The 24,749-nt window shown below is 52.4% G+C and overlaps 1 protein-coding gene across 1 annotated transcript in view; it reads left to right on the forward strand.

The window, feature by feature from the left end:
* Nucleotides 1-24,749, forward strand: part of cadm4 (cell adhesion molecule 4) — a 108,207-nt gene extending 83,458 nt beyond the window's left edge. The window contains exons 6-8 of the mRNA XM_078533533.1: nucleotides 3,079-3,251; nucleotides 22,483-22,611; nucleotides 23,212-24,749. Coding sequence (XP_078389659.1) covers nucleotides 3,079-3,251; nucleotides 22,483-22,611; nucleotides 23,212-23,321 — 412 coding nt within the window. The 3' untranslated portion in view covers nucleotides 23,322-24,749. The remainder of the gene's footprint in view (nucleotides 1-3,078; nucleotides 3,252-22,482; nucleotides 22,612-23,211) is intronic.

A 24,749-nucleotide genomic window follows, 5' to 3' on the forward strand; every position in this document is an offset into this window, starting at 1 on the left:
TATCACTCCCGAGGGGCACCGACGAGGGGAAGGGAAGGCTCTGCGTTTCCCTCGCGCCTTTCACCGCCTCAGGACGCCCCCCCCCCCAAAGCGCCACGCGGCCAACGAGATGCTCTTTTGAAGCGTGGCCGCTGTCGCAATGTGGGAGACGCGGCAGCCAATCTGCGCACAGCAAGATCCCACAAACAGCAATGCGATGATCGCCCAGATCATCTGGGGTTTTTTTTCTCCCCGGTAATATTGGTTTGTTAGGGTTAAGATAAAAATAACAAGGGGCCGTAACCTCCGACGAGCGTCGGAAAGTGCTGGCCCCCAGGTCGGAGGTCCGGTGGGGAGGGGGGTCAGCAGTCAATGGGGGTGGGGGGGGGGGGGCTCTGGGGTGCGGGGGTGGGTGTCATGTGGGGTGGGAGGGAGGGTTGGGGGGGGTCCGACGTCGGACAGGGGTCCGGAGGGTGTCATTGGGTGGGGTGGGGGTTGGAGGTCCAGGGGGCTCGTGGGGGTGGGTCCAAGGTCCTGTAGGGCTGTCGGAGGCCCGGGAGGTTCTTGGGGGGGTGGAGAGGTCTGAGGTTGGGGGAGGGGAGGGGGTGGTTGTGTGGGAATCGGAGGTCCGGGAGAGGTTGGAGGTCTGGGGAGATTCATGTGAGGGGTCTGCTGTCGGTGGGGCGGTCAGAGGTCCAGGGGGTGTTGGAGTTCCAGGGAGGTTGTGGGTTAGGGGGTCGGAGGTCTGTGGGGTGGGGGGTGGTCGGAAATCTGCAGGGAGTGGGTGGGGGGGTCAGAGGTCGGGGGCGGAGGTCAGCCGGAAGTCCAGGGGGTTGGGGGTGATGGGGGGGTCGGGAGTCCATGGAGAGTGGGGGGGTTCGGAGGGGGGGGGCTAGGCGATTGAGGAGTGGGGGGTGTTGGAGGTCGGGGGTCAGAGGTCGGGTGAGTGGGTCGGAGGTCAGGGGTGGGGGGTTGGAGGTCAGGTGTGGGGGATGTCGGAGGTCAGAGGGGGTTGTGGGGGGGGACAGCAGTTGAGGGGTTGGTGGCAGCCCTTTCCTGGGTAACTATTGGTATAACCCTGGCGGATTTAACAGGCGTTTTTGGATAGTTCCCAGCACAGCGCAATTGTCCAGAGGAAGGGCACACCTCTGGGCTATTGCCATGCAAACCCTCACCTGGGAACTTGCCAGAGGGATTCCCCAGCGCATCTTTGGGGTACCCCCAAAACCCGACACTGGGGAGCTCGGAAGTTATGGGCCATTGGTGGTAGGGTTGCTCCAACTGCGATTAAATTTATTCCTGAGGGTTTCGTCACATGACTTTGCCCCCAAGCTCCACCACTGGTCGGCCAACACAACCAATTTTGTGATGTCCTAGCCCCCTACACCAACTGGAAAATGATAAGACTCATTAGCCAATTGGATGACGCTTGCCTCTCCGCCAAACAGCCTCGTTTTCCCTGCTTATCAATATTTTTATAGCTGGCGGCGGGAAAACTTCAAAGAAAACTTTTTAAAACCCCCGATCTTGTTTAACCTCCCGACAACCCTTCTCCAGGATGGTACAACGCTGAGTGCTGGAGATTGATCTTCAATTGCTAGAGACTCTAAGCCAATCCTGGAGGGTGGCGATGCTAGTTGGTTGAGGGGTAAATATTGGGCCCAGGACACCGGGGAGAACTCTCCCCGCCCACTGCCCACCGCCCACTGCCCACCATCCACTGCCCACCGCCCACTGCCCACTGCCCACCGCCCACTGCTCTTCTTCCAAATAGCGGCCGGGGGATCTTAGGTTTTGGATGGAATTGGGGATGTTGGCGACTAGGTGAGAGAAGGTGTGCTTACCTGGTTTCCCAACGTCCCATCCAGGACAAGATCCACGTGAAAGCATAATGTTTGACCGCTCGCTAATGCTAAACCTTCATACAACCACTGGATTAGGCCTCAGCTGGAGTGTGTCCAACTCTGGGCACCACACACTTCCAGAAAGATGTCGAGGCCTTGGGGGGAGATTTACTGGCAGGAGGGGATGGGGAGGAAGGGTTTGAGGAGATGGATGGGATGGGGGGGAGGGGTGGAAGGTTAGGGGATGGAGAGGAGGAAGGGTTTGGGTCCCCAGGGATGAGGGAATTCAGTTCACGTGGAGAGACTGGAGAAGCTGGGATTGTTCTCCTTGGAGCAGAGAAGATTAAGGGGGGAAATTGAATTGAGGCGTTCAGAATCATGAGGGTTTTTTTTTAATTCGTACATGAAATGTGGTCGTCAGAGCATTTATTACCCATCCCATGTGAACCACATGGGTCTGGAGTCACATGTAGGCCAGACCAGGTAAGGACGACAGATTTCCTCCCCTAAAGGGGCATTTAGTGAACCAGATGGGTTTTTAACCACAATCGACAATGGCTCCATGGTCATTGTTAGACTTTTAATTTGAGATTTTTATAGAATTCACATTCCGCTGTCTGCCGTGACAGGATTCGAACCCGGGTCCCCAGACCGTTACCCTGGGCCCCAGAGCATTACCCTGGGCCCCAGAGCGTTACCCTGGGCCCCAGAGCATTACCCTGGGCCTCAGAGCGTTACCCTGGGCCCCAGAGCGTTACCCTGGGCCCCAGAGTGTTACCCTGGGCCTCTGGGTCACGAGACCAGCAACAATACCACAACGCCATCGCCTCCTTTTTGTTAGAGTCGATAAGGAGAAAGTGTTTCCAGCGGCAGGAGGGTCGGTAACCAGAGGGACTCAGATTGAAGAGAATCGGGAAAAAGAACCAGAGGGGGAGATGAGGAGAATTATTTTTTTTGGACACAGTGAGTTGTTGTGATCTGGAAGGCGCTGCCTGAAAGGGCGGTGGAAGCAGATTCAATAGGAACTTTCAAAAGTGGGGGAATTGGATAAATACTGGAAGGGGGGAGAATTAGCAGGGCTGTGGGGGAAAGAGCAGAGGGAGAGAGTGGGGACTAATTGGATAGATCTCTCAAAGAGCCAGCACAGGCCCCGATGGGCTGAATGGCCTCTCCCTGTGCTGGGTTGAGTCTCCGGTTCTAGTCGTAGAGACAAGCAGCTGCTTACTCATCTTGCGCTCTCCCGTCTCTCGCTCAGACCCACCGACGTTATGTGGAGCCGGCTAAACGATTCACTGCCGGGCCGGGCAAAGCTGCACGGGAACCTGCTCACCATCACCGCGCTGACCACGGTCGACAACGGCACGTACGTCTGCCAGGCCGAGAACGAGCTCGGGAGGACGTCCGACGAGTACGTCCTTGTGGTGTACGGTGAGTGGCCGGGGCAGGGGAGGGGCCGGGGGAGGGGGGAGAGATTCCGGGTGGATGGGGCAGGGGAGTTGGTGAAGGGGAGGGAGGTGGGAGGAAGGGTTTGGGGAGTGTGGGGGGAGGTTAAGGGATGGATGGGGAGGGAGGTGGGAGGAAGGGTTTGGGGATTGGGGTGGGGTGTTAGGGGCAGGTTAGGATTGGTGGGGGGGCGGTGGTGGTTGTTTGTTTCTCCCCAACACAGAAATGATGCTGCGTCATCTAAAGTGGGAATAATTACAGAGAGAGAGAGAGAGAGAGAGGAGGGGGGAGAGGGAGAGCATGGGCCAGAGAGAGAGAGAGAGATAAAGTGAAAAGAGAGAGAGTGGGAGAGAGACAAAGAGAGACACAGGGACAGAGAGGGAGAGACTGAGAGAAAAGAGAGAGACTGAGAGGGAGAGAGAGACAGAGGGAGAGAGCGAGAGAGAGAGAGAGAGGGAAAGACACAGAGAGAGCCAGAAAGAGCGAGTCAAAGAGAGACTGAGAGAGAGAGACTTAGAGAAAGAGACAGAGACGAGGAGAGACAGAGAGAGAGAGAGAAGCTGAGAGACACAGAGATAGAGAGAGAGAGAGACACAGACAGAGAGAGAGAGAGAAGCTGAGAGACACAGAGATAGGGAGACAGAGAGAGAAAGGGGGAGAGAGAGTGAGAGACTGAGAAAGAGAGACAGAGAAGGAGAGAGACAGTGATAGAGAGAGAAGCAGAGACAGAGAGTAAGACTGAGAGAGAGAGAAAGAGAGAGAGAGAAGCAGAGCGAGATAAACAGAAAAAGGGAGAGACAGACAGAGAGAGAGATTGAGAAAGAGATACAGAGAGGGAAAGACAGAGAGAGAGTGAAAAAGAGACGTACAGACAGAGAGGGAGAGACAGACAGAGACAGACGAAGAGAGAGAGAGGAGACAGAAAGAGAGATGGAGAGGGGAATAGAGACAGAGAGCAAGAGATAGAGAAACAGAGGGATTGACAGAGACAGGGAGGGAGGCTGAGAGAGATGGACAGAGTGGAAAACTGAGACAAAGAGAAAATAAGGAGAGGCAGGACGAGACCAAGAGAGACAGAGAAGAAGAGAGAGAGAGAAATATTTGAAGGGGGAGAGTAGCTGAAGGATGTGGAAAGAGCAATGATGGATGGTGAGGGGGTGGGGGGGTGAGCACTGAGGAAATAGTGCAAAATGAGGGAAACATTCCCTCCAGAGGGAAATATCGTAGGGGCAAGGAAAGTTCCCGGGATTGGCGGAAGACTCCTGTACACCTCCTGGAGATGGTGGACCCTCCCTTAAGAGTGAGGGTCTGGGGGTGGCGAGGGGAGGGATAACCAGCTGGTGTGTCGCAGAGGAACCCGGCTAAGTCCCGGCCGCTCAGAGGGGCAGCGACGGGTGAAACGGTTCTGAAATGCGCCCTGCCCGCTGCAGTTTAATCAGTGACGAACTCAGGGCTGAATAATGAGTAACACTTCAGTTAGATCTGGAAAGTTAATGGTACATAATGAGTGTGCGCCCCCTCCTGGGGCCCAGCGGGAGGTTCAGCGATCGGTAACGTTACAGGGAGTGAGGAAAATTATCCTTCATGTTTTCAGTCCCTGACCGCGATCCCAGCATCGCTAAAATCTGGCAAACGGGCATGAATAAAACAATTGCAAAGGCGAGCTGAAATATTGGAATATTTATCACCGAGGAAATTGGATTGGAGGGGAGGTGTTTCAGTTTTACGCAGCTCTGCTCTTAGGGGCTCCATCTGTGTTCGGTCCCGGGGCCCCCACCTCAGGAGAGGGGTACTGGCTTCGGAGGTGGAGGGGGTGCAGCACAAGAGTCACCAGAACGATCCCGGGAGGAAAAGGGTTAAGTTCCGAGGACAGGTTGCACGGACTAGGCTTGTGTTCCCTCGAATCTAGACTCGATCGAAGGGCGATTTAATCAAGGGGTTTGAGATGATTAAAAGGTTCGACAGGGGCAATAGAGAGAAGCGGGTGGGGGAGTGGGGGTGGGGGGGTAGGGGCAGTCCAGAAAGAGGGGGCAGAACCTTAAAACTCAAGCCAGGGGGCGATGTCAGGAAGCACTTCTTCACACAAAGGGTGGGGGTGGATATCTGGAACTCTCTCTCCCCCCTCCCACCACCGCCACACAAAAAAGCTGTTGAGCCTGGGAGGAGTCAGTTTAAAATTTCCAAACTGTGATTGATCGATTTTTATTGGGTAAGGGGATTAAGGGTGATGGAACCAAGGCTGGTACAAATCAGCCATGCTCTAAGTGAATGGCGGAACAGGCTTGCAGGGCTGAATGGCCTCCTCCATTTTCTGCATTCCTGTGCATTGGGAGTGTTTGATGGGGACAGTGTAGAGGGAGCTTTACTCTGTATCTAACCCCGTGCTGTACCTGTCCTTGGAGTGTTTGATGGGGAAGGTGTAGAGGGAGCTTTACTCTGTATCTAACCCCGTGCTGTACCTGTCCTGGGAGTGTTTGATGGGGACGGTGTAGAGGGAGCTTTACTCTGTATCTAACCCTGTGCTGTACCTGTCCTGGGAGTGTTTGATGGGGACAGTGTAGAGGGAGCTTTACTCTGTATCTAACCCCGTGCTGTACCTGCCCTGGGAGTGTTTGATGGGGACGGTGTAGAGGGAGCTTTACTCTGTATCTAACCCCGTGCTGTACCTGTCCTGGGAGTGTTTGATGGGGGCAGTGTAGAGGGAGCTTTACTCTGTATCTAACCCTGTGCTGTACCTGTCCTGGGAGTGTTTGATGGGGACAGTGTAGAGGGAGCTTTACTCTGTATCTAACCCCGTGCTGTACCTGTCCTGGGAGTGTTTGATGGGGACAGTGTAGAGGGAGCTTTACTCTGTATCTAACCCCGTGCTGTACCTGTCCTGGGAGTGTTTCTGTTTAAATATTTTTTTTTCTGATCTAGAATTTCCTGTCACTACTACCCTACCTCCCAATACTCCTCCTCCAGGTATTGTATACTGTACGTTCATACAATGTGTAGGATTTGTGTAGTTCTAAGCATTAACTCTAGCTGCTTGATAGGTGTCATGAATCTGTAACATTCTTTAACTCATTAGAGCTCAAAAATCACCATGAAAGGATCAAGCTATACGTCAGATAAGATTTTTGTTTGCAAAATTATTGCTTTCAGTCTAACTCACTTCTGCAGAGAAGTGTGATCCTGTCAATTCATAGATAGGTTCAAGTAATCGCTTCTGCTGCCCTCTAGTTGACACTGTTTGTGGAGTCAGTGTCGATGGACTCGATGCTTTAGCCTAGTATTTCAGTCTGCTTTATGATTAGCTTTACATTTTACTCACCCACTTGATCAGAATTTGGGACTGAGCGAAGGGTCAGTGACACGGCAGAGGTCAGCCACGCATCGTTGATTGAACTCCCTGAGTCAGAAGGTCCTGGGTTCAGGCCCCATGTCAGCCCCGAAATCCAGCTCAGTTCTCCCAGTGTCAGTACTGAGGGAGTGCTGCACTGTCGGAGGGTCAGTACTGAGGGAGCGCGGCACTGTCAAAGGGTCAGTACTGAGGGAGTGCTGCACTGTCGGAGGGTCAGTACTGAGGGAGCGCTGCACTGTCAGAGGGTCAGTACTGAGGGAGTGCCGCACTGTCGGAGGGTCAGTACTGAGGGAGCGCTGCACTGTCAGAGGGTCAGTACTGAGAGAGCGCTGCACTGTTGGAGGGTCAGTACTGAGGGAGCGCTGCACTGTCGGAGGGTCAGTACTGAGGGAGCGCTGCACTGTCGGAGGGTCAGTACTGAGGGAGCGCTGCACTGGCGGAGGGTCAGTACTGAGGGAGCGCTGAACTGTCGGAGGGTCAGTACTGAGGGAGCGCTGCACTGTCGGAGGGTCAGTACTGAGGGAGTGCTGCATTGTCGGAGGGTCAGTACTGAGGGAGTGCTGCACTGTCGGAGGGTCAGTACTGAGGGAGTGCTGGACTGTCGGAGGGTCAGTACTGAGGGAGTGCTGCACTGTCGGAGGGTCAGTACTGAGGGAGGTGCTGCACTGTTGGAGGGTCAGTACTGAGGGAGTGCTGCACTGTCAGAGTGTCAGTACTGAGGGAGTGCTGCACTGTCGGAGTTTCGGTACTGAGAGAGTGCTGCACTGTCGGAGGGTCAGTACTGAGGGAGTGCTGCACTGTCGGAGGGTCAGTACTGAGGGAGTGCTGCACTGTCAGAGGGTCAGTACTGAGGGAGCGCTGCACTGTCAGAGGGTCAGTACTGAGGGAGCGCTGCACTGTCAGAGGGTCAGTACTGAGGGAGCGCTGCACTGTCAGAGGGTCAGTACTGAGGGAGTGCTGCACTGTCGGAGGGTCAGTACTGAGGGAGTGCTGCACTGTCGGAGGGTCAGTACTGAGGGAGTGCTGCACTGTTGGAGGGTCAGTACTGAGGGAGTGCTGCACTGTCAGAGGGTCAGTATTGAGGGAGTGCTGCACTGTCAGAGGGTCAGTACTGAGGGAGTGCTGCACTGTGCTATCAAGCAGCATGTGCATAACAATAACCTGCTCGCTGAGGGTTCTGCCAGGGCCACTCAGCCCCTGACCTCATTGCAGCCTTGATTCAAGTATGGACAAAAGAGCTGAACTCCCGAGGTGAGGTGAGAGTGACTGCCCTTGATGTCAAGGCAGCATTTGACCAAGTGTGGCATCAAGGAGCCCAAGCAAAACTGGAGTCAATGGGAATCCGAGGGGGGAAACTCTCCGCTTGTTGGGGTCATACCGAGCACAAAGGAAGATGGTTGTGGTTGTTGGAGGTCAATTATCTCAGCTCCAGGACATCACTGCAGGAGTTCCTCAGGGTAGTGTCCTCAGCCCAACCATCTTCAGCTGCTTCATCAATGACCTTCCTTCCATCATAAGGTCAGAAGTGGGGATGTTCGCTGATGATTGCACAATGTTCAGCACCATTCGCAACTCCTCAGATACTGAAGCAGCCCATGTCCAAATGCAGCAAGACCTGGACAATATCCAGGCTTGGGCTGACAAGTGGCAAGTAACATTTGCGCCACAGAAGTGTCAGGGAATGACCATCTTCAACAAGAGGGAATCTAACCATCGCCCCTTGATGTTCAATGGCATTACCATCACTGAATCCCCCACTATCAACATCCTGGGGGTTACCATTGACCAGAAATTGCAGCCATATAGATACTGTGACTATAAGAGCAGGTCAGAGACTGGGAATCCTGCGGAGAGTAACTCACCTCCTGACTCCTCAAAGTCTGTCCACCATCTACAAGGCACAAGTCAGGAGTGTGATGGAATACTCCCCACTTGCCTGGATGAGTGCAGCTCCCACAATACTCAAGACGCTCGACACCGTCCATGACAAAGCAGCCCCGCTTGATTGGCACCCTATCCACAAACATTCACTCCCTCCACCACCGACGCCCAGTAGCAGCAGTGTGTGTACCATCTACAAGATGCACTGCAGCAACTCACCAAGGCTCCTTAGACAGCGCCTTCCAAACCCACAACCACTACCACCTAGAAGGACAAGGGCAGCAGACAGATGGGAATACCACCACCTGGAAGTTCCCCTCCAAGTCACTCACCATTCCGAGTTGGAAATACATCACCGTTCCTTTACTGTCACTGGGTCAAAATCCTGGAACTCCCTCCCTAACTGCACTGTGGATGTACCTACACCACAGGGACTGCAGCGGTTCAAGAAGGCAGCTCACCACCACCTTCTCAAGGGGAAATAGGAATGGCCAATAAATGCTGGCCTAGCCAGTGAAGTCCAGATCCCATGAATGAAAAAAAAGAACTTCGGAGGGTCAGTACTGAGGGAGCGCTGCACTGTCGGAGGGTCAGTACTGAGGGAGCGCTGCACTGTCGGAGGGTCAATACTGAGGGAATGCTGCACTGTCGGAGGGTCAGCACTGAGGGAGCGCTGCACTGTCGGAGGGTCAGTACTGAGGGAGGTGCTGCACTGTTGGAGGGTCAGTACTGAGGGAGTGCTGCACTGTCGGAGGGTCAGTACTGAGGGAGCGCTGCACTGTCGGAGGGTCAGTACTGAGGGAGCGCTGCACTGTTGGAGGGTCAGTACTGAGGGAGTGCCGCACTGTCCGAGGGTCAGTACTGAGGGAATGCTGCACTGTCGGAGGGTCAGTACTGAGGGAGTGCTGCACTGTCGGAGGGTCAGTACTGAGGGAGTGCTGCACTGTCGGAGGGTCAGTACTGAGGGAGTGCTGCACTGTCGGAGGGTCAGTACTGAGGGAGTGCTTTACTATCCTTCAGACGAGACATTAAACCGAGGCCCCGTCTGCCCTCTCGGGTAGGTGTAAAAGATCCCACGGCCGCTATTTGGAAGAAGAGCAGGGGGGAGTTCTCCCCGGTGTCCTGGGGCCGAGATTTATCCCTCAACCAACATCACTAAAAACAAATAATCTGGGTTATTATCACATTGTTGTTTGTGGGATCTTGCTGTGTGCAAATTGGCTGCTGCCATTCCTACATGACAGCAGTGGCCACACTTCACAGAAGATTAATTTATTGTCTGTGAAACTCTTTGGGATGTTCTGAGATGGTGAACGGTGCTCGAGAAATGCAAGTCCTTGAATGATGGAGTGTAACATTGAGGTTCATCGAGCTCAGCTCATAGTCCCAAGGGCACAGACCTGGTTAATAAGTTAGTAACGCACTCTAGTTACTAATCAGTGAATAATTAACCACGTGATTGAGGCTGTGATTGGGTGTTTAAAGCTGGTTGGAGCGTGTCTAACAGTGAAGGGCATTTGCTGCCCTGTGTTCTGGTTCTTACTGGGTGGGATGTGTCATTACTGAGGTGATACAGAATCATGAACATACAGCTTTCCAGGGGCAATTATGATTTTGATTGCGAGTCTGCCACGGTGAGATGCATTTCAGCAATGTAGGGGAGAGAAATCATTCTCAGATCGCAAGAGCTCGATTGCGTGCAGCCCCTTCCTGATTGAGTTTCAGATATGTCAGGCTTTTGGCCAGGGGTACACCATTGTGTCGACAGCTTGCCCAATGTCCAGTCCTGTATATGATAGCCAGTGTCCAGTATCAACACTCCAGTGTCTGAAATTCTTGTATTGTATTCAGTGTCTGGTAATTGGCAATGCATCAGTGTCTAACACTGGGCACTGTATCCAGCGTCTGACACTCTACTGTATCCAGTGTCTGGCACTAAGCATTGTATCCAGTGTCTGACATTGGGCGCTGTATCCAGTGTCTGACATGTACTGCATCCAGTGTCCGACACCAGGTACTATATCCAGTGTCTGACACTGCACTGTATCCGGTGTCTGACACTGGTACTGTATCCAGCATCTGACACTGGGCACTCAATCCAGTGTCTGGTAATTGGCAATGCAGCAGTGTCTGACATTCTGTACTGTATCCAGTGCCTGACACCCTGTACTGTATCCAGTGTCTGACACTGGGCACTGTACCCCATGTCTGCCACCAGGCACTGGATTCAGTATCTGACACTGGGCACTGTATCCAGTGTCTGACACTGGGCACTCTATCCAGTGTCTGGTAATTGGCAATGCCGCAGTGTCTGACACTGGACACTGTATTCAGTATTTGGCATTCTGTACTGTATCCAGTGCCTGTCACCCTGTACTGTACCCAGTGTCCGACACTGGGCACTGTACCCCGTGTCTACCACTGGGCACTGGATCCAGTGCCTGACATTGGACACTGTATCTGGTGCCTGTGCTGGACGATGTATCCAGTGCTTTTTTCATTCTTTCACGGGATGTGGGCATCGCTGGCTGGGCCCAGCATTTATTGCCCATCCCTAATTGCCCCTTGAGAAGGTGGTGATGAGCTGCCTCCTTGAACTGCTGCAGTCCATGTGGTGTAGGTGCACCCACAGTGCTGTCAGGGAGGGAGCTCCAAGATTTTGACCCGACGACAGTGAAGGAACGGGCAGGAGGTTAGGTACCATAAGCAGAGTCGAGAAATGAGAGGTGACCTTTCAGGAGTGAAATTAGGAAACATTTCCACACACAAAAGGTGGGAAAAGTTTGGAAGTCTCTTCCCCAAACGGCAATAGATCAAATGTTACTTTTAAATCTGAGAGATTGAAAGGGATTAAGGGATATGGGGCAAAGGTGGGTACGTGGACAAAAGCAAAATACTGCGGATGCTGGAAATCTGAAACAAAAACGGAAAATGCTGGAAAAACTCAGCAGGTCTGGCAGCATCTGTGGAGAGAGAAACAGAGTTAACGTTTCGAGTCCGTAATGACTCTTCTTCAGAGCTAAAGAGAAGTGGGAATATGATGAGATTTATACTGTTTAAGGGGACGGTGGGGGTTGGTGAAGCTGGATAGAAGGCCAGCGATAGGTGGGGGCAAAGGAGAGATTGACAAAGATGTCATGAACAAAGTAAGTGTTAACGATAGTGATACTGGCTGAAGGAGGTGCTGATGGTGGCACTGAGGTCAGAAAGCAGAATGTGATAAGAGCAGGACAAGGGTAAGCGCTCTGTGAAAGAACAACATGAACAAGTGACCGATGGCCTGAGTGGGAGTGGGAAGGGGAGGAGGGGACCGTGATGGGGATAAAGGATCGAGAACAGGATAAAAGGTGGGGATAAAACAATGAGTAAATGAATAAAAATGAAACTATATAAAATAAAAATAAGTGGATAAAAAATAAAAATAAAAATGAACATTTGAAAAAGGGGGTGGGGATGGAGGAGAGAGTTCATGATCTAAAGTTGTTGAACTCAATATTCAGTCCGGAAGGCTGTAAAGTGCCTAGTCAGAAGATGAGGTGCTGTTCCTCCAGTTTGCGTTGAGCTTCACTGAAACATTGCAGCAAGTCAAGGGCGGACATGTGGGCATGAGAGCAGGGTGGAGTGTTGAAATGGCAAGTGACAGGGAGGTCTGGGTCATGCTTGCGGACAGACCGAAGGTGTTCTGCAAAGCGGTCACCCAGTCTGCGTTTGGTCTCTCCAATGTAGAGGAAACTGCATTGGGAGCAGCAAATGCAGTAGACTAAATTGAGGGAAGTGCAAGTGAAATGCTGCTTCACCTGAAAGGAGGGTTTGGGCCCTTGGACAGTGAGGAGAGGGGAAGTAAAGGGGCAGGTGTTGCACCTTCTGCGGTTGCATGGGAAGGTGCTGTGGGAGGGGGTTGAGGTGCAGGGGGTGATGGAGGAGTGGACCAGGGTGTCCTGGAGGGAACGATCCCTGTGGAATGCCGACAGGGGGGGTGAGGGGAAGATGTGTTTGGTGGTGGCATCATGCTGGAGTTGGTGGAAATGGCGGAGGATGATCCTTTGAATGTGGAGGCTGGTGGGGTGAAAAGTGAGGACAAGGGGGACCCTATCATGTTTCTGGGAGGGTGCGAAAGGGGTGAGGGCAAAGGCACGGGAGATGGGACGGTGGGTATGTGGAGTTAGGTCATAGATCAGCCAGGATCTCACTGAAAGGAGGGACAGGCTCAAGGGGCAGAATGGCCTCCTCCTCCTGTGTCACAGGCTCGAGGTCTGAATGGGCTTCCTCCTGTTCCTGTGTAACAGGCTCGAGGGGCTGAATGGCCTCCTCCTGTTCCTGAGTAACAGGCTTGAGGGGGCTGAATGGGCCTCCTCCTGTTCCTGTGTAACAGGCTCGAGGGGCTGAATGGGCGTCCTCCTGTTCCTGTGTAACAGGCTCGAGGGGCTGAATGGGCCTCCTCCTGTTCCTGTGTAACAGGCTCGAGGGGGCTGAATGGGCCTCTGCCTGTTCCTGTGTAACAGGCTCGAGGGGGGCTGAATGGGCCTCTTCCTGTTCCTGTGTAACAGGCTCGAGAGGCTGAATGGGCCTCTTCCTGTTCCTGTGTACCAGGCTCGAGAGGCTGAATGGGCCTCTTCCTGTTCCTGTGTACCAGGCTCGAGGGGGCTGGATGGGCCTCTTCCTGTTCCTGTGTAACAGGCTCGAGGGGGCTGAATGGGCCTCCTCCTGTTCCTGTGAAACAGGCTCGAGGGGCTGAATGGGCCTCTTCCTGTTCCTGTGTAGAAGCAAAGAGAAGTGAGAGTGTTCTTTAGTCTCCAAGCTGTTTCTTATCGAGATTGAGGAAGAGCTGGCAGGATGTTGATGAGCAAAAGGTCAAAATAAGCTTATTTTAGACCAAGAGTGAGAGTTGGCAGCACTGAGTTGGCCCCTTGCCTTTTGGCGCACCAAGTCACCAACAAACAAGGGCTGCTTTGATTGTGTTTATCACTCACTCGGCTCGTACAGCAACACCATTTGCATTTACATAGCCCCTTTATCGGGTGCCGTTAGTGAGAAAAATGATTGGGGGCCGGGTCAGAGCGGAGTAGATATGAGGGGCAGGTGAACAAAAGCTCAGTCAAGGGTGGAGGTTATTAAGGAGGCTCTTAAAGGAGGAGAGAGAGAGAGAGGTTTAGGGAGGGGATTCCAGAGCTCAGGGCCCCCGCCAGGCAGCTGAAGGCACGGCCGCCAATGGTGGAGCGATGGGAATGGGGGGGGATGCTCGAGAGGCCGGAATTGGAAGGGGGGGGTGCAGGGATCTCGGAGGAGAGATTAGGTGGAATCATAGACTTGAGGGGATTCTGCGTGGGTCTCAGCTGAAGGGATGACAACTGTCAGGTTGTGAGATCAACCAGTCTTGAAGATTCAAGCACTGAACATGTTTCATTTCCAATGTGGAAATCCAAACTCTGATTACATAGGTAGAAAATGCCTCTCAAAGCATTCTTCCAGTCAAGGACAGGATCCAAGAGAAAGGTTATTGTGTCTTACTTGTAGACTCTGATCCCTCTCTCTCTCTCTCTCTCTCTCTATCGCTCCATCACAATCTCCATTGCTTTTCCGCCATTTAGTTTCAGCTGGAGCATTGTGTCCAGTTCTGGGCCCCGCACTTTAGGAACAAGGTGCAGGAAAGGTTCACGGGAATAGCTGCAGGGATGGAGGTCAGCTCATGTGGAGAGACTGGGGAAGCTGGGATTGTTCTGCTCAGAGCAGAGAAGGTTAAGGGGGGGAGATTGAATCGAGGTGTTCAAAATCACTGCCCTGGGAGTGTTTGATGGGGACAGTGTAGTGGAAGCTTTACTCTGTATCTAACCCCGTGCTGTACCTGTCCTGGGAGTGTTTGATGGGGACAGTGTAGAGGGAGCTTTACTCTGTATCTAACCCCGTGCTGTACCTGCCCTGGGAGTGTTTGATGGGGACAGTGTAGAGGGAGCTTTACTCTGTATCTAACCCCGTGCTGTACCTGCCCTGGGAGTGTTTGATGGGGACAGTGTAGAGGGAGCTTTACTCTGTATCTAACCCCGTGCTGTACCTGTCCTGGGAGTGTTTGATGGGGACAGTGTAGAGGGAGCTTTACTCTGTATCTAACCCCGTGCTGTACCTGCCCTGGGAGTGTTTGATGGGGACAGTGTAGAGGGAGCTTTACTCTGTATCTAACCCCGTGCTGTACCAGTCCTGGGAGTGTTTGATGGGGACAGTGTAGAGGGAGCTTTACTCTGTATCTAACCCCGTGCTGTACCTGTCCTGGGAGTGTTTGGTGGGGACAGTGTAGAGGGAGCTTTACTCTGTATCTCACCCCGTGCTGTACCTGTCCTGGGAGTTTTTGATGGGGACAGTGTAGAGGGAGCTTTACTCTGTATCTAACCCCGTGCTGTACCTGTCCTGGGAGTGTTTGATGGGGACAGTGTAGAGGGAGCTTTACTCTGTATCTAACCCCATGCTGTACCTGTCCTTGGAGTCATTGCAGTGAGAATATTTTGTTTAAAACCTGGGACTTTTTTTACGATTTGAGCAGTGAACCATTTGACACGAAGATAAATAGGCTTTTGGCCAGCAGGGATTTTGTTTCCCATTATGTCGGGGTGGTTCTCCAGAGAGAGGCTGTTTGATCACTCATGAACCATCGTGTGAGCATGAAGGAGTCAGATTTGATCTGTTTATGTAAGAGATTTGCTGAGAGTTCAGATGGCCCATCAGAGACCACAATTCCTTATCAAATTCCATCTCGAAATTAATAGGACAAATGGTGTGCTGCCCTTTCGTTTAGAGTGGGTTGTCTCATGAGGAAAGGTTAGACAGACTGGGCTTGTTTCCACTGGAGTTTAGAAGAGTGAGGGGTGATTTGATTGAAGTTTACAAGATCCTGAACGGCCTTGACAGGGTGGATGTGGAAAGGACGTTTCCTCTTATGGGTGAATCCAGAACTAGGGGGCACTGGTTTAACTGGTTTAGGACAGAGATGAGGAGAAATTTTTTTCTCTCAGAGGGTTGAGCGACTTTGGAACTCTCTGCCTTAGGAGGTGGTGGAGGCGGGGGTCATGGGATATTTTGGGGTCATGGGTGACAGTGAAGGAACGGCCGATATATTTCCAAGTCAGGATGGTGAGTGACTTGGAGGGGAACTTCCAGGTGGTGGTGTTCCCATCTATCTGCTGCCCTTGTCCTTCTAGATGGTAGCGGTCGTGGGTTTGGAAGGTGCTGTCTAAGGAGCCTTCGTGAGTTGCTGCAGTGCATCTTGTAGATGGTACACACACTGCTGCTACTGTGCATCGGTGGTGGAGGGAGTGAATGTTTGTGGATGTGGTGCCAATCAAGCGGGGCTGCTTTGTCCTGGATGGTGTTGAGCTTCTTGAGTGTTGTGGGAGCTGCACTCATCCAGGCAAGTGGGGAGTATTCCATCACACTCCTGACTTGTGCCTTGTAGATGGTGGACAGGCTTTGGGGAGTCAGGAGGTGAGTTACTCTCCGCAGGATCCCCAGCCTCTGACCTGCTCTTGTAGCCACAGTATTTATATGGCTAGTCCAGTTCAGTTTCTGATCGATGGTGACCCCCAGGATGTTGATAGTGGGGGATTCAGTGATGGTAATGCCATTGACTGTCGAGGGGCGATGGTTGGATTCTCTCTTGTTGAAGATGGTCATTGCCTGGCACTTGTGTGGCGCGAATGTTACTTGCCATTTGTCAGCCCAAGCCTGGGTATTGTCCAGGTCTTGCTGCATTTGGACATGGACTGCAATGAAGGATATACTTGCCAGACAGTGGGCACAAGGAAGGTTCACGAGGCAGATTCCTGGGTTGAGAGGATTACCCGATGAGAATGGATATGGAATGGGCAATATCCTCCAGTAACTAGCAGAAATAAGAGACTGAAATACTGAGGCATACACAATAAATACTGGAAATACTCCGCAGGTCAGGAGGCATCTCTGAAGAGAGAAACAGAGTTAAATATTTCCGGATAATGGTCTTCCACTGGAACTGGCGGAAGTTAGAGTTGTGACAGGTTTTAAACAAAAAATCAAGCCGGAGAAATGGGAAGCAGGGGAGGAAAAGGCAAGAGGGAATCTCTGTGCTGGGGTAGAGTGTGGAGATGATGGCACAGGACAAAAGGAGATGATAATGGAGCAGATGAAAAAAAAGATGGGGCTAGAAGAGGTGTGAATGGCAAACAGCAGAATCACCCCCAACAGCTGGCATTCGATGAAATGGGGGCAGTGGTTCAGATCAGAAATTGTTGAACTCAGTGTGGAATCCAGAATGCTGTAAGTTACTGAGGGAGCGCTGCACTGTCGGAGGGTCAGTACTGAGGGAATACTGCACTGTCGGAGGGTCAGTACTGAGGGAGCGCTGCACTGTCGGAGGGTCAGCACTGAGGAAATGCTGCACTGTCGGAGAGTCGGTACTGAGGGAGTGCTGCACTGTCGGAGGGTCAGTACTGAGGGAATACTGCACTGTCGGAGAGTTGGTACTGAGGGAGTGCTGCACTGTCGGAGGGTCAGTACTGAGGGAGCGCTGCACTGTCGGAGGGTCAGTACTGAGGGAGCGCTGCACTGTCGGAGGGTCAGTACTGAGGGAGTGCTGCACTGTCGGAGGGTCAGTACTGAGGGAGAGCTGCACTGTCGGAGGGTCAGTACTGAGGGAGTGCTGCACTGTCGGAGGGTCAGTACTGAGGGAGAGCTGCACTATCGGAGGGTCAGTACTGAGGGAGCGCTGCACTGTCGGAGGGTCAGCACTGAGGGAGCGCTGCACTGTCGGAGGGTCAGTACTGAGGGAGTGCTGCACTGTCGGAGGGTCAGTACTGAGGGAGCGCTGCACTATCGGAGGGTCAGTACTGAGGGAGTGCTGCACTGTCGGAGGGTCAGTACTGAGGGAGCGCTGCACTGTCGGAGGGTCAGTACTGAGGGAGCGCTGCACTGTCGGAGGGTCAGTACTGAGGGAGTGCTGCACTGTCGGAGGGTCAGTAGTGAGGGAGTGCTGCACTGTCGGAGGGTCAGTAGTGAGGGAGTGCTGCACTGTCGGAGGGTCAGTACTGAGGGAGAGCTGCACTGTCGGAGGGTCAGTACTGAGGGAGTGCTGCACTGTCGGAGGGTCAGTACTGAGGGAGTGCTGCACTGTCGGAGGGTCAATACTGAGGGAGTGCTGCACTGTCGGAGGGTCAGTACTGAGGGAGTGCTGCACTGTCGGAGGGTCAATACTGAGGGAGAGCTGCACTGTCGGAGGGTCAGTACTGAGGGAGTGCTGCACTGTTGGAGGGTCAGTACTGAGGGAGTGCCACACTGTCAGAGGGTCAGTACTGAGGGAGTGCAGCACTGTCGGAGGGTCAGTACTGAGGGAGTGCTGCACTGTCAGACGGTCAGCACTGAGGGAGCGCTGCACTGTCGGAGAGTCAGCACTGAGGGAGAGCTGCACTGTCAGACGGTCAGCACTGAGGGAGAGCTGCACTGTCGGAGGGTCAGTACTGAGGGAGTGCAGCACTGTCGGAGGGTCAGTACTGAGGGAGTGCTGCACTGTCAGACGGTCAGCACTGAGGGAGCGCTGCACTGTCGGAGAGTCAGCACTGAGGGAGAGCTGCACTGTCAGACGGTCAGCACTGAGGGAGAGCTGCACTGTCGGAGGGTCAGTACTGAGGGAGAGCTGCACTGTCGGAGGGTCAGTACTGAGGGAGAGCTGCACTGTCGGAGGGTCAGTACTGAGGGAGAGCTGCACTGTTGGAGGGTCGGTAGTGAGGGAATGCTGCACTGCGAGAGGCGCCGTCTTTCACTTGAGACATTAAACCCGTCTGCGCCCGCGGGTGGTGTAAAGGATCCCACACTGGCTATTTTCGAAGGAGAGCAGTGGTGAACGGGGTCTTGTGTCACTGGGGCCAATATTGATCCCTCAACTAACATCAATTTAAAAAAACGGAAGAAATGGCCATTTTGTGAGGGATCTTGCTGTGCACAGATTTGTTGCAACATCCTGACATGACAACACTTCAGTGAATGATTCATCGACTTTGGGACATCCAGAGTTCATGAAAGAAATAAACTCAGTCTCTCTTAACCTCCCACCATTACCAGTTCAAAATGCAGAGTCAAGCAAGACTGGATCTGTACACCCCTGATCTCTTGTGTCCAGACTGGGTGAAAAACACAGGCTAATTTTGACACCCCAATTCAGTTTTCTGCTTGTGCGGAGATGCAGTGGCCCTCATGGTATTTGTGTTGTGTTAGATTTTAAAACATCGATCTCAAAATCCCTGTCAGCATTAGACTTTTAACTTCACTCTCCCCAGCTCTGGTACCATTTGCAAATATCTCCAGTCAATATTATTCTAGTGTCAACCAAAGGGCGACTGTGCTAAGCAGTCCTTCCAACGTCAACAACCACTTGCATTTATATAGCGCCTTTAATGTAGTAAACCATCCCAAGGAGGTACGCAAGCAACAGCGATCAGACAAGATTTGACCCTGAGCCACATGAGGAGATATTAGGGACAGGTGGCCAAAAGCTCGGTCAGAGAGAGAGGTTTTTTAAGGAGCGTCTTAAAGGGGGAGAGAGAGAGAGAGGGAGGTGGAGAGGTTCAGGGAGGGAACTCCAGAGCTTAGGGCCCCCAGGCAACTGAAGGCTCGGCCGCCAATGGTGGAGTGATGGAAATCGGGGGATGGTCAAGATGCCGGAATTGGAGGAGAGCAGAGATCTCGGAGGGTTTTAGGGGCTGGAGGAGGTTACAGAGATAGGGAGGGTTGTAGGGGCTGGAGGAGGTTACAGAGATAGGGAGGGCTGTAGGGGCTGGAGGAGGTTACAGTGAGAGGGAGGGTTGTAGGTGCTGGAGGAAGTTATGGAGATAGGGAGGGTTGTAGGGGCTGAAGGAGGTTACAGAGATAGGGAGGGTTGTAGAGGCTGGAGGAGGTTACAGAGATAGGGAGGGTTGTAGGGGCTGGAGGAGGTTACAGAGATAGGGAGGGTTGTAGAGGCTGGGGGAGGTTACAGAGATAGGGAGTGTTGTAGGGGCTGGAGGAGGTTACAGAGATAGGGAGGGTTGTAGGGGCTGGAGGAGGTTACAGGGATAGGGAGGGTTGTAGGGGCTGGAGGAGGTTACAGAGAGAGGGAGGGCTGTAGGGCCTGGAGGAGGTTACAGAGATAGGGAGGGGTGTAGGGGCTGGAGGAGGTTACAGAGATAGGGAGGGGTGTAGTGGCTGGAGGAGGTTACAGAGAGAGGGTTGTAGGGGCTGGAGGAGGTTACAGAGATTGGAAGGGTTGTAGGGGCTGGAGGAGATTACAGAGATAGGGAGGGTTGTAGGGGCTGGAGGAGGTTACAGAGATAGGGAGTGTTGTAGGGGCTGGAGGAGGTTACAGAGATAGGGAGGGTTGTAGGGGCTGGAGGAGGTTACAGAGATAGGGAGTGTTGTAGGGGCTGGAGGAGGTTACAGAAATAGGGAGGGTTGTAGGGGCTGGAGGAGGTTACAGAGATAGGGAAGGTTGTAGGGGCTGGAGGAGGTTACAGAGAGAGGGAGGGTTGTAGGGGCTGGAGGAGGTTACAGAGGTAGGGAGGGGCGAAGGCATGGTTTGAAAACGAGGATGAGAATTTTATGATCAGGATGTTGCTTGACTGGCAGCCAGCGTGGGTCAGAGGTCACAGGAAGTGATCGGGGAACAGGATTTGTTTGGGCTCAGACTTGGTTAGCAGAGTTTTGGATGACCTCAAGTTTACAGAGGTTAAAATGCGGGATACCAGCCCGGAGTGTGTTCGAATCTGGAGGTAATGAAGGCAGGAATGAGGGTTTCAACAGCAGATGAGCTGAGACAGGGGTGAAGTTGGATGATGTTAGGGAGGTGGAAATAAGCAGTCTTAACGATGGAGTAGATATGAGGTTGGAAGCTCATCTCAGAGTCAAACGCGACACCAAGTTTGTGAACAGACTACCTTAAACTCAGACTATTGTTAGGGAATGGGATGGAGTCACTTCAATCTTCCCAATATTTAACTCCCACAAAGATATTTTGTGGACTCACTTTTTGCCAAGTTGGTGAATGTGGAACAGACTGCTACTTCCCAAAGTTACCACGATTTGCACATGCATTCTGCCTCCAAGGACTCGTTATCCTGTTGAGATTAAAGGCTAAAGATTAAAAATGCCTGGTGCCTGAAACTGACCCACCGCTGCTGAGTTTTCCAGCAACAGAACAATTGAACTCTGACTGACCCAAACCTTGGTTTCCTTAATAACCATCAAACTTTGAGCTCTTAACTGTGCGTGCAGCTCTGCTTTAGCAGCACAATATTACACCCATGTGTTGCCCAAATAAAACAACCAATAATTATGGGAGTGTTCAGAAATCCCTCAGGTGGTTTGTTACTGTGCATAAAATTGTTTTGAGATACATTGATCCTGTCACAGGTGTCCCACTGTCACAAATGCAAATTTCTACATCACACTTAAAAGGACTAAATTAAAAAAAAGATAGGCCATACTTTCCAAGCTACAGAAAAACACCTGCAAACTGACCCAAGAATAACTTTCTTGCAATTATGCTCTCGCTGACCTCAGGAATCAAAAGGGTCTTAGGGCAATTGCTCTCTAGCTGACCTCAGGGAGCAGCACTTTCCAAAGGTAAGAGTAAATGGAAATAAAGAAAGCTAACCTGACCTCTAATGGAAGTGAGGACCTGCTGAAGGGCAATTGCCCTCTAACTGATCCTGCATTTTCATCTTTGTGCTCAAAGGGGAGACATATTTTTTGTCACAATGAGGTATTTCGGGTGACTATTTCAGCGGGAAAATGGGAACTGGTCAATCAGGGTATTTTTTTCTAACACGAATGTTAAGGGATGAAAAATTAGGTATGTGCAGTAATGGTTGTACATGCACTTTATTTGACAGCCCAGAGTTTTACACTTGCTCCATCGGTGGCGCACTATAAGTTATGTTGTAACTCAGACCTGTAGTGAGTAACTACTTGGGTAACACACGGCTTGTCCCAAGTGAACAACAAAGTATCTCCCTCTATCCTGCAAGACTTATTTCTCCTTTAAGACTTTAGGAAGGGTGTCGAGGCCTTGGGGAGGGTGCGGGGGAGATTTACTCGAACGTTCCCAGGAATGAGGGACTTCAGTTCATGTGGAGAGACTGGGAGAAGCTGGGATTGTTCTCCTCGGAGCAGCGAAGGTTAAGGGGGAGATTGAATCGAGACGTTCAAAATCATGAGGGGGTTTGGATAGAGTGAATAAGGAGAAAGTGTTTCCAGCGGCAGGAGGGTCGGTAACCAGAGGGACGCAGATTGAAGAGAATCGGGAAAAAGAACCAGAGGGGGAGATGAGGAGAATTTGTTTTTTTTGACACAGCGAGTTGTTGTGATCTGGAAGGCGCTGCCTGAAAGGGCGGTGGGAGCAGATTCAATAGGAACTTTCAAAAGGGGGGAATTGGAGAAATACTTGAAGGGGGAATATTTGCAGGGCTGTGGGGGAAAGAGCAGGGGGGGGAGAGTGGGGACTAATTGGACAGATTGTTCAAAGAGCCAGCACAGGCCCGATGGGCCGAATGGCCTCCTCCTGTTCTGTAAGACCCTGTGGACAGCCACAACTTTAAGGCTTGCATTCCAATAGCACCTTCCGCGACCTCAGGATGACCTCCCCCCCCCCCCCCCCCCCACCAACATAAAGCGCTCCGCCCACCAGCAAGGCGCTTCCATGAAGGGAGGGTCGCACGTTGCAGTGCCCGGCTGACGGGGGCAGCCATTTTGCGCACAGCAAGACCCCGCAGACCTCGGAACGTCAGTCGTTCCGGGGGAGGACGCGGCTTGCGTAAGTGAAGCCGGGGCTGGCGACGTTCCACAATCAGAGGTCGGCGCTCCGACGTGGGGAGGGGGTGGTGGGTGGGGGGGGCGATTATTTGGGAAGGCGCTGGCGAGAAGGTTGCCTGGCCTGGCTGTGGTATGTTCGTCCAGTCTCACTGTGTTTCTCTCTCTCTCTCTCTCTCTCTCTCTGTGCAGATCCCGGAGCAGTGGTGGAACCACAGACTTCAGTCAGTTACGCAGTAGTCGGAGGAGTTTTAGCCGTCTTTGTCTTTGCTATAATTTGTGTCCTGACTGTGACCGTGTGTTTCTCAATGAGGCAGAAAGGTGAGTGTTGCTTTCCCGTGTCCTGCCCTTACCGTGACACGCGGGTAACACGCAGAAAGGCGCCCCCCGTGGAACTCACCCCTCGGACGCGTGCTCTCGATAAACCACCCCCCCCCCCACAACAACCACGAGTTGCATTTCGATACATCCCCACAACCTCAGGATATTTACAGCTTCGTTGCGGAGCGTAGGGAATTATGGGCGCGAAAGATCCCCACGGCCGCTTAAGAGTTCACCCCAGTCTCTCCCCGGGGTGGGGGGGGTGGCAATATTTATCCCTCAGCCAACGTCACTGAGAAAGAAAAACAGACGACCTGGGTCGTGATCACATTTGCTCTTTGTGGGATCTTGCTGTGCACGAGTGGCACCTCCCCGACGTCTCAACGGCGAGCAGGCTCCGGTCGAAGGGCTTTCTCGGTGTGCTGGGTTTGTGAGTGGGGAACAGTTTTCCTACCCCCCCCCACCCCACCACCCCCCTCCCTCCTAATTCTGAACACCTTGACCAAATTTCCCATCAGCCTCCCCTCCTCCAAGGACAGCGGTCCCAGCTACTCCGGCCTGGTTAGCAACCGGCCCAACTAATTTCTGCCTCTGGTCTAGGGTCGTACCTGACGCACGAAGCCAGTGGACTGGATGAACATGGGGAAGCACGTGAGGCTTTCATCAATGGCAACGAAAGCCATGAGAGGAAGAAAGAATATTTCATCTAGACTCTTGCAGGGGCAGCTGGTCACTCGAGCACCAGCCTGGAAACACTCAAATGACATTGCATTTTTTTTACCAATAGCCTTCTTGTCAACAGATACTTCACCTTACAGTACTGAACAAGTTAATGCTGCATCTCTGGATTCGATTATATATATACGCATATATATATATATATATATGTAAAAATATATATATATATATCCCTCTCTCTTACGGACAGAAAGATTTCGTGGGTCTGAAAAATTCCACAAAACCCTCGTTCCGTGAACAGTTGCATCCCTCGAGGCTGTACGAGGTAGATGGTCGATGATCAAGGAGAAATGACCGTACCATCCCGGTTGGCGATGACTTCCTCCCCTCCCCCCCCCCCACCACCCCACCCCACCGAGACAGACTTCACACCGGCGCAGGATTCCCGCAGAGACGTCTCGGGACTGGAGGCGGAGTCAATGGCTCGAACCACAACCTGCTTTCCGGTGAATGGGAGTGTGTCAGATACTGAGATTATCCGCCATCTTCTGCTGGGAGAGCTATTCCTCTCAGCGCAACCCAGACTTTCCTTTGCTATTTAATGACGAAGGCTTATTCTCCGCGATGTACTTCTCCTATTTAATCGTTTCCCCGGTTTATTATTTTTAATGGGCCCCCTGTTCCGCTCGGCACTTTTTTTAATGTTTCTTTGCAGCTGAGGGTTGTGAGTACATGGCCTCACTTAGCACTGATGCTTCCTGTCTGTAGCCTGACGAGCCCCCGCAAACCCTCCCCACCCACCGCCCCACCCACCACAATCAAAGGACGACAGAGCACTGAAGGAGGCCATTTGGCCCATCGTGCCTGTACTGTCTCCTTGGGATCCAATGCCATGGGGTTGGCTCGCCATCAGCCCGTGTTGATGCTGCTTACCCATGGTTCACTGCAGCCCTGAGTGCTCCCGGGAAAGACGTTACAGCGAGGGAGGGAGCAAGGCTTGAAACATACCCCATTTCTAATCAGTACTGAAGCCATTTATTTTTTAAAGAAGACAGAAGTAAATGTATTTTCGATCAGTTAAAAGCAATTTGAGATGAAGATTTCAGCTCCCCCAGATAAGACAGTGATTCAGCTCAAAGGTTCAATGCAATTCAGTCACTATTTCTGAATACCTGTCGACAGGCTAATGTCCCATTTTATTGCCCAGTGGAGTCTGGGAATAATATCACGACTTCTTGTTGAAAAAGGGAGACGTTTGGCTGAAACTCTTCGTCCCCGTGCTCATCAGGACAAATGCAAGAATACCAAATTTCAAGCGCCCGCAACAATATATACAGCAGGAGAAAAGGGTGCTGATTGGCTGGCAGGTTGAATCCGATTGGCCGGGGCCTTGCCGTGGAGAAAGCAACGGGGAGCTGATGGTTCCCCAAGCTCCCCGAGTGATTCAAAAAGCCATGAGG

This window comes from Cetorhinus maximus, chromosome 33, assembly GCF_964194155.1.
Source record: "Cetorhinus maximus chromosome 33, sCetMax3.hap1.1, whole genome shotgun sequence".
Taxonomy (NCBI): domain Eukaryota; kingdom Metazoa; phylum Chordata; class Chondrichthyes; order Lamniformes; family Cetorhinidae; genus Cetorhinus; species Cetorhinus maximus.